This window comes from Dendropsophus ebraccatus, chromosome 9 (assembly GCF_027789765.1).
Source record: "Dendropsophus ebraccatus isolate aDenEbr1 chromosome 9, aDenEbr1.pat, whole genome shotgun sequence".
In the NCBI taxonomy this organism is placed as follows: domain Eukaryota; kingdom Metazoa; phylum Chordata; class Amphibia; order Anura; family Hylidae; genus Dendropsophus; species Dendropsophus ebraccatus.
This window is the reverse complement of record NC_091462.1, coordinates 117199027-117209498: the sequence shown is the minus strand read 5'-3', so window position 1 is coordinate 117209498 and position 10472 is coordinate 117199027. Positions and strand designations below refer to the sequence as shown.

Here is a 10472-nt window from a genome sequence, read left to right as displayed (position 1 = left end):
GCATCGGCCGATTCCAGTGCATAGAACGGCCCCGTGGCCAGGTTCCCGCGCACGGCGCTGATCTATGCACCGGAACTGGGGCTCAAGCACTGGAGGTAGGCTGGCCGAGCCACCCCCACTGGGAGGGAATTCCCTCCACTGTATGACGCGGCTCCATTAGAATGAATGGAGCCGCGTCATAGAGGGGAGGGAATTCCCTCCCACTGGGGGCGGCTCGGCTGGCCTCCAGTGCTTGAGCATCGGCCGATTCCAGTGCATAGAACGGCCCCGTGCACGGGAACCGAGCCGCGGTCCAGAAAACAGACCGCGGCACCGGCTTCCCCGTAATGGCGCCGTTCGATCCGTCGGTTCAGCTTAAAGAGGATGTACCTAGTGGTACATCCTCTTTAAATAAACACCGGTATCTGCGAACTCGCAATTCAAAGGCTGAAAAGCCGACTGCTGAGCTAACAAAACGCTTCGTTAATACTATACATTCATTGATCTGTTTTTTAATTTTTTTTTTTATTACATTCATGCTGGTACATTAAGATTTGGTACGTTAAGATTTATAGATACATGCCAACAAGAACTATCCTTACAATAAAACGCAATGTAACATCAACCCCTCAGGAGCTTCAACCTTATTTATCTGAAGTTCTGAGTACCTGAGCTGCTCCCCGCCGGCCTCTACCTGTGATAGTAATGTTCTCCATTCTATCATTTCGGAGCATTTCCCATCCCAGATTCTATGAGGGTCAGCAGGATATCACATATATACTGGATGAGAGGATGTTTAGCTCAGGCACAGAGCTCTCAGTATCATGTTATCATGTAAATGGCTCATGGAAGCTCGTGGATATTTGCATCTTTTCCAGTACAATAATCCATCTTCTCTTTGGTTTTATGAGACGCAGCTCTCGGCACCATGGCAGCTGGATATCTGGTGGCTCTGACTGTTCCTGTAACTATAGAATTTGTGCTAGGAATAGTCCTGAACCTGCACATCCTGCTTGTTTATACAGGAAACCTGAAGAATGGCGTCTCGCTGGGCCTCTCGGATAGAGTCCACCTCACCAAGGCCCTTGTCAATGTCTTTCTTCACGGGATGATGACTGCAAAATGTTTATTATCTGTTTTTTGGCCTTATTTGATTTTGGTAAATAACATTTTACCAGGCATAATAATGATTACAATCACTTCCTTTATCTTTTATAATTATTGGCTGATGGCCGTGCTCTGCATCTACTACTGCACCAGTATCACCACCTGTGGTCACCACATCTTAGTTTGGCTGAAGAGGAGTCTCTCATCTTACCTGCTCCCCATCCTTCTTGTATCAGGACTCGGCTCTTTCCTTATGAGTCTCCCTCTATTTTGGTTTAGTAGCCTGGAGACCCCCGAGAACATTACAAATCAGTCCATTGCTATCCAGACGGCATACCATGAAAATGTCCCATACAAAGCTGCATCCTCCATCCTGGGCTGCTTCTTACCCTTCACCATCGCTCTTGTCTCCACCACGTTCACCTCCTGGTCTCTTATCAATCACATGTGGAGACTGAGGCAGAATAATCAGGGGTTTACATGTTCTAAGTTCCGAGCCCAGATTAACGCTACAAGAACCATGATCCTGTTCCTTCTCATTTCTGTGATCTACAGTGTAACACAAGTGGCTTTCGTTACTGTCTCACTCAATGTTTCGGAAGACCTAAAGCCAGTAGCCTGGCTGATTATGACATCCTTCCCAATATCAGAAGCCATCATCATCATCCAGAGCAGCGTCAGGCTGAGGAGCGCCCTTCTTGGCTACATAGGAGATAGGAAAAGAAGGAACATTGAGGCTGAGCTGTAAAGTATATAGTAAGGTGATACATCCATTGTGATGATTGTAAGTAGCTTTAGAGAATTTAAAGGAAATATCCCACCAAATAGAAAAAAAAGTCAGGAAACTGGGGGCCGAGAAAATAACAAACTAAATGTACCTATCTTCATGCCCTGTACCACGGCAACCGGGTCCCATTGACAGCTGCTGGTGACCTGCAGATCTCATAGCTGCAACGTCAAAGACCCAGAAGAGTGATTGCCCACTCAGCCGGGTCATAATGTTGCAGCTGGATGATGACCAGAGAGAAAGTTTGGAAGGCCCAGTGACACTAGATGAAATATATGCTGCCCTTGACGCTATAAAGGGTAGTACCTCTCCTGGATTGGATGGTTTGCCGTGCGATCTGTACAAGAGTTATAGGGGAGTGTTGGGCCCTCCTTGGTGGAGGTCTTTAATCACTCCTTAGAGGGCGTTTTTTTGCCTCCATCAATGAGAGAAGCCCTGATTACTTTGATACTTCAAAAAGACAAGGACAAATTGCTTCCCGAGTCTTATCGGCCAATTTCGCGGATCAACACTGATGCAAAATTGCTGGCAAAGATCTTGGCCATGAGACTTGGTAAGGTGGTCCCCCTATTGGTTCATTCTGACCAAACAGGTTATATTTCAGGGCGAATGGCCAAGTCTAATATCAGAAGACTGTTTGAGAACCTCCAGGTTATGGAGTCCCCGGGATCCCATTCCATCCTGACTATTTATGGGAGGTTCTTAGGGGTTTCGGACTGGGCCCTGGATTCATTGACATGGTTAAGGTTCTGTATAAGGACCCTGTGGCCAAGGTCCTAGTTAATGGAGCTAAGTCAGATAGATTTGGTATTGAAAGGGGAACCAGACAGGGATGTCCCCTCTCCCCCCTCCTCTTCCCCCTTTATATTGAACCGCTTGCGATAAAGATTAGACATGATTTGCTCTTGGAAGGTTTTGGGGCGGAGGGGAGGGGAGACAGGGTGACGTTGTATGCAGATGACATTTAACTTTTTTTAAAGGATCCTGACGTGGCTGTACCTAGAGTAGTGGAACTGGTCCAAGAGAATATGAGGTACTCTGGTCTATCAATTAATTGGAGTAAATCCATTTTGATGCCCCTTGGGGAACGGCGTTTTTTTAGGAGTCTTGCGGTTAAAATTTTGGAAGAAGGGGGGGAGTTTCGCTATTTGGGCATCCAGGTTTCAAGAAAGATTCAGGATTTTAATAAGTTAAATCTGATTAGGGTCTTTAAAGATCTAGAGAGTAAAGTAAAGGTTTGGCAGAAGGTGTTCAGCGATGGATAGGGTGGTGTTATTGCCCACAGTAGTTCTCCCCAAACTGTTATTTGTGTTTAGCGCAGCTCCACCATGGATAGGGGATAAACTCTTCAAACAGATTAAAAGAATGGTAAATGATTTAATCTGGGGCAGAAAGAGGGTTTGATTACAAGTGGATTTCTTAACCTTGCCGATAGGGAGGGGGGGACTGGGGGTTCCAGATGTGAAACTGTATTATATGGCATCTCAGTTGTTTTGGATTTCAAGGGGGACTCGTAAAGATTTTGTTAGTTGGGCTGTTAGTTAGTTAGTTGGCTGTTAGTTTGTTAGTTGACTGTTGTTACTTTTTATGTGTGTTTAAAACAATAAAAATAAATTGGAGTATAAAAAAAAAAAATGTTGCAGCTGGAAGAGCTAGGTTCCTGGTTTCCAACCAAAAATGACTTCCGGAGGTGGTTAGCGGGACAGCAGAGGGACAGGGACGGGTTTATTTATTTATTTTATTTGTTGTTTTCTTTATTTTAATATTTTCATGCTCCCCCTGTCTTCCTGCTGTTTTTTACATTTGGTGGGACTTCTCCTTTAATAGACTTCAGACTGCAAATTATTCCCGCTCTCCTTTGTTACACATATTGATGGGATCGAGTAGTGATGGTGTAGGAACACTTTACAGTCCTCCATGTGATCTAAGGCTCTTTATAATAAAAGGAGATATAGAAGTGCCGAAACGAAATAGGAAATAAAATCTGAGATACAGGAGATGCTGATGGAGGCTGAAATGTTTCTCTGACTGCTGTTTGTCCCTGGAAGTCCAGGAAAGACAATGAAAATTCTCACTATGCCGGCGCATGCTGCCATGGCTGAAATACAGACACAAGAACAGAAAGTGCAACCGCACGCTACAAACGCAAAGACATTAAGGATGCCCTCAGGCACAGCTTCTGTGTGGAGTGTTTCTGGCTTCCAAAAAAACGGCAGAAAAACTGCCAAAGATTATCTTGGCATTTTCCCTGGTGTTTTTTACTTGAGCTCTGACTGACTTCTTTTGTTCTTAGTGTTCTTGAGTAGAGATGATCGAACAGCAGAAAATCTTAGGTTCTATAGAACTCGAACCTTTCCAAACCTTCCGCATTTGATTCCCGATGCCTTCCCTGTCCGTGGGGAAGGAGGAGACAGGTAATAGCCAAAACCCAGGCTTTTTCCTCCTTCCCCACGGACCGGGAAGGCATCGGGAATCAAATACGGAAGGTTTGGAAAGGTTTGAGTTCTATAGAACCTAAGATTTTCCGCTGTTCAATCATCTCTATTCTTGAGATGAACAGAAGACATTCCGTTGAACTCTATGGGAGAGAAACACCAAATTCCACCATGCTGCGTTTTGGAGAAACTGACAAAAAAAAAAAAAAAAAACACCAGCAAGGAGAGAAAAACGCCACAGATGAAAAAAGTAAATATTCGTTTTATAAAATTCCATTCACAGTGAACACTTGCTTTTTTTTTCTTTGTGTTTTTGTAAAATTTTAGCCGGTGTGAAACCAGCTTGATGTAGATATTTAGAGTTGCAAAACCGCTATTGAAGAAAATTGGAATAAAATACTATTTGATTGAATAGTGTGTACCGTCCTGCCACAGTATGGTGATCCCAGACACAGGATTGACCGAAACTGTACTCCGGCCTCTCCATGGATGAAATACACAAAAGCAGAAGAGTGCAACAGCGTGACGCAAATGCCAAGACGTACAGTGGTTTTCCAATTCTAAGATGCTGTATTAACCATATGTCTGGCATTTGCTGCTGCACTTTTCTGTTTTTATTGGTCAGAGTGTTAAGACCCGTACCGTTCAGAGGAAGGTGTGGGGAGAAGATGGCACTATTGTGTCAGCTATTGGGCCTCATTTACTAACAATGTGTCATTCGTAAGCCGTTATGCTGCTGGTTGTGTCTGTTTTTTTGCTTCAAATTCATTAATGTGTCGCACGCTCAATGGAAATCTGGAAGGTTTTTCACAGGACAAAACTTAAACCCGACCATCCCGCCACACTAGAAATGGCTGGTTTTTAGAATGTTTGATAAATCTGTCTATTGAGGCAGATTTTAAGGGACCCCCGTGAGGCACCCATGAAACGCCACTTGTATGAGCAGGAGAGGACTGCGCTGAGCATGAACGTCCCCTGGCTCATTCTCCCGATTCGCTGTGGTCTGAACACTCAGCCCCGACTGATCAAAACTTTTGACATGTTCCTGTGGTAGTGCCTCTTTAACTTTTCTTTTTTTTTAATGCTAGAGATATAGTCTTATATTAAATAAAGGGATAGAAGACTCTAATGTGCTGTTATGTTTCCATGGTGGATGGCTTACCTCCATCCTCAGCACCGTTTCCGTTAAACCTTTTCGCTCTATGTTTTTGTAATAAAACTTTTTTGAAAAAATGTGTAATTTTACTTCTGTTGACTGGCAGCAGTCATAGGGGTCACAGCCCTTTTGCTGCCACCAATGTTAGTGTCTAGGCTCTGCCGCACAACGCTATACAGAGTAAGGTCCTTTTCCATCTGTAACCTGTGTATTCTCATATAGAGTACCCGGGGGGAGGCAGCCTGACACGATTGTCAAGAGGATTAAAAGAAGAGTGCCTCCTTAACATTTATCAGTGTATATATTTATATATGTGTACTTCTCTCTTAGTGGGGGGGGGGGGGGTATTTTTCTGCTTGGCAAATTTTTTTGGCAAGCCAAATTGTGTGATAAAATTTGTGAATTTTCTTCTGTTAAAGTGACTGGAGCTTGATGGGGTATGGTCTCCAGCTGAGAGCTGAGGGCGAGAGAAACGGACACAACATACAGAAGTGGCGGCCGGTGGATGACTCCTGGGCAGTAGGGGGTTAATAGTCAGGGATTTCAGACAGGGCAGAGGGGCCATTTGGGGAAAGAAGGAGCCTATGGGATTAGCAGAAAAAAGGGTAAAGACAGCTAGGGTTGCTGGGAAAGAGGGCGTGGCCTCCATCTTATTCCCAGGGACAGCCCGCCCACCTTTTATCTGGCACTTAAACTGGTCCATGGTTTATGGTTACCACTTAGGTAGGTGCTGTGCAAAGGTCCTATAGGTACCGGGGTAGCAGTACATGACACATTTGTCAACCGCAAGCCACGGTCAACACTGGTGGAACTGGCGATTAGCCTGTACCGTTCACCTGTAATATGTAAACATTCTAGGAAATAGGAATTTTATATCAAAGTTTTATAACCTACAAATAGAAAAACTATTTTTTTGAATAACTAATAAAATCATGAAATAACATGGTGTTAAAATGACATGTAGTCATGCACACGGGACTGACTATCACACAGGCTATGTAGGCAAATTAATAACCATATTGGGGGGGGGGCAACAACTGGGATAGATGCTAATCAATGGCACCACGCCATCAGCTGACCATAACCATCTGAAATGTCTGGTGTCCATACTAGTACTAAAGTACCCAGAGGAGGTCAGAAATATAACTCACTATTACACCTGCTGTAGAAGTGTGTGCACGCTCCCCAAAAAAACACGTTTCACAGAAGCTTTGTCCAACCTCCTGGAAAAACCTTACAGGCTGCTGTGCCCATTATTTCCCATTCTAACACGACCCTTGTTATTTTAGGAAGATGAAGAGGAGGAAGAAGTAGACTAAACAGCCCCCTATAAACTACAATACCCTGGTCATGAAGCCTCCTAGGTGTGAAGCAAGGACAGTCTGAAGATCCCACCTGGGCACTGGGGAAGTCACAGAGGTAGCCTTCAGCTCTGCCACCCAGAACTCAAATGGAATGATTCTTGGTGGATCTAACACAGTTGGTCCGGTATTTGGCAAAAAGAGAACTAGACATGGCAAAACGAACTGGACTTTTTAGGCTTCATTGACTTCAATGACAAAGTTTATATCTTAATGCTTGAAAGAAATATGGAGAGCAGGGATGGTCCGAACCCGCCGAGGTTCGGGTTCAGATGAACCCGAACGCTCGGCATCGGATTCCCGCTGTCTGCCCGCTCCATGCAGCGGGCGGATACAGCGGGAGGACCGCCTGGAAAACTGGGATACAGCCTATGGCTATGGCTGTATCCCAGTTTTCCAGGCGTTCCTCCCGCTGGATCCGCCCGCTGCACGGAGCGGGCAGACAGCAGGAATCATTAGCGAGGGTTCGGGTTCGTACGAACCTGAACCAAACTCAGTTCGGACCATCCCTAATGGAGAGGATAAAAGATACACCCCAAATCCTGATGAGAAGCCCCATCCAGCCTCGGGATTATTTACACCCGTGTTGTCCTGCTGACAGGTCCGCTATAGGGGAACGGCTTTGTGATATAAACATTATACTGTACATTCCACTGGGTTTATAAATATCAGTGGAAGCGTTGAGTATATCATGTATGAGTTGATCAGGGCTGGAGGACTGAGGTCGGAGGACTTTCTGAGAGGAGGACCTTCTCAGACACAGAGAACATGTCTGGCTGTATAATATCATGTAAATGGGTAACTAAAGCTCGGAGGATATTTGCATCTGTCTCAGTGTAATAAAGGACCGTCTCGCTTTCCTAAGACACACAACTCTCAGCACTATGGATACTGAAGAACCAATCACTTTGATTGTTCCTGTAACTATAGAATTTTTGCTGGGAATAGCTTTAAACCTGCACATTCTGCTTGTTTATATAGTAAACCTGAAGAATGGGGTCTCGCTGGGCCCATCTCATAAGGTCCACCTCACCAAGGCTCTCATCAATATCTCTCTGCAAGGGATGATAATCGCACAATGTATCATTAGTGTTTTTTGGCCCTTTTTATTATTTAAACCTAATGTTTTTGCCTGGATTGCGATATTCAATTTGTTCTTATACTTTTATGGGTATTGGCTAACGGCCGTGCTCTGTGTCTACTACTGCACCAGTATCACCACCTGTGGTCACTACGTCTTTGTTTGGCTGAAGAGGAGTTTCTCGTCTTACCTGCTCCACATCCTTCTTGTGTCAGGACTCGGCTCTGTTGTCCTTGGTCTTCCAGCATATTGGTTTTGTGGCATAGAGCCTTCTGGGAACAGGACCTTTCTATCTGAAGTTTTACATGGGGAACTCTTTAGAAATATCACATACAAAACAACCTCCAGCATCCTGGGCTGCTTCTTACCCTTCACTATTGCTCTTGTCTCCACCACATTCACCTCCTGGTTTCTTATGAAACATATGTGGAGACTGAGACAGAATAATCAAACGTTTACTTGGTCTAAATTCCAAACCCAGATTAACGCTACAAGAACCATGATCCTTTTCCTTCTCATTTCTGTTACCTACAATGCAATACAACTGAGTTCCTCCGCTACTCTGTCTAGTGCCTCCAATGTAGTAACCATAATGCTCTGGATAGGTATAATCTCCTTCCCAATATCAGAAGCCGCCATCATCATCCAGAGCAGTTGCCAGCTGAGAAGTGCCCTTCTTGGGAAGTTCTGTCATAGGCAAAAAGAAAACAGTGAAGCTGAGAATTAACATCTGGAGGTGGCACATCGATCACGAAGGTTGTAAATAGAAGTTTTATAGAATTAAACAAAACTAAGCTTACAAATTTATCCCAGTTTTTTTTCTTAATTATATTGGTGAAATGGTAATTGGGAAACATTTGCAGTCTTTATTTGTTCCAATGCTCAATGCTAAATGATATTGTAGTAGACAATTTACTGCTGGACAGTACTATGGTGGACAATCGAATGCTGGACATTACTATGGTGGACAATCCAATGCTGGACAGTACTATGGTGGACAATCGAATGCTGGACATTACTATGGTGGACAATCCAATGCTGGACATTACTATGGTGGACAATCCAATGCTGGACAGTACTATGGTATACAATACACTGCTGGACAGTACTATGGTAGACAATCCAATGCTGGACAGTACAATGGTGGACAATCCAATGCTGGACAGTACTGTGGTGGACAATCCAATGCTGGACAGTACTGTGGTGGACAATCCAATGCTGGACAGTACTATGGTATACAATACACTGCTGGACACTACTATGGTAGACAATCCAATGCTGGACAGTACAATGGTGGACAATCCAATGCTGGACAGTACTGTGGTGGACAATCCAATGCTGGACAGTACTATGGTATACAATACACTGCTGGACAGTACTATGGTATACAATCCAATGCTGGACAGTACTATGGTAGACAATCCAATGCTGGACAGTACTGTGGTGGACAATCCAATGTTGGACAGCACTATGGTAGACAATCGAATGCTGGACATTACTATGGTGGACAATCCAATGCTGGACAGTACAATGGTATACAATACACTGCTGGACAGTACTATGGTGGACAATCCAATGCTGGATAGTACTATGGTAGACAATCCAATGCTGGACAGTACAATGGTGGACAATCCAATGCTGGACAGTACTATGGTGGACAATACACTGCTGGACATTACTATGGTGGACAATCCAATGCTGGACAGTACAATGGTATACAATACACTGCTGGACAGTACTATGGTGGACAATCCAATGCTGGATAGTACTATGGTAGACAATCCAATGCTGGACAGTACAATGGTGGACAATCCAATGCTGGACAGTACTGTGGTGGACAATCCAATGCTGGACAGTACTTTGGTGGACAATACACTGCTGGACAGTACTATGGTGGACAATCCAATGCTGGACAGTACTATGGCGGACAATCCAATGCTGGACCGTACTATGGTGGACAATCCAATGCTGGAAAGTACTATGGTATACTATTCACTGTTGGACATTACTATGGTAGACAATCCAATGCTAGACAGTACAATGGTGGACAATCCCATGCTGGACCGTACTATGGTGGACAATCCAATGCTGGACAGTACTATGGTATACAATTCACTGCTGGACAGTACTATGGTGGACAATCCAATGCTGGACAGTACAATGGTGGACAATCCAATGCTGGACAGTACTATGGTATACAATTCACTGCTGGACATTACTATGGTGGACAATCCAATGCTGGACAGTACAATGTCGGACAATCCAATGCTGGACAGTACTATGGTAGACAATCTAATGTTGGACAGTACTATGGTGGACAATCCAATGTTGGACAGTAGTATGGTAGACAATCAAATGCTGGACAGTACTATGGTAGACAATCCGATGCTGGACAGTACAATGGTGGACAATCCAATGCTGGACAGTACTATGGTAGACAATCTAATGCTGGACAGTACAATGGTGGACAATCCAATGCTGGACAGTACTATGGTATACAATTCACTGCTGGACATTACTATGGTGGACAATCCAATGCTGGACAGTACAATGGTGGACAATCCAA

The 10472-nt window shown here is 44.3% G+C and overlaps 1 protein-coding gene across 1 annotated transcript; it reads left to right on the top strand.

Moving 5' to 3' along the window:
• Positions 1 to 907: 907 nt before the first annotated feature.
• Positions 908 to 1834, top strand: LOC138801897 (taste receptor type 2 member 40-like). Its single transcript, XM_069984991.1, has one exon. The coding sequence runs from the start codon at positions 908 to 910 to the stop codon at positions 1832 to 1834; it is 927 nt and encodes a 308-aa protein (XP_069841092.1).
• The last annotated feature ends 8638 nt before the right edge of the window (positions 1835 to 10472 follow it).

Coding starts and splice junctions, on each gene's coding strand:
- LOC138801897 (XM_069984991.1), top strand. CDS start 908: ATGGCAGCTGGATATCTGGTGGCTCTGACTGTTCCTGTAACTATAGAA.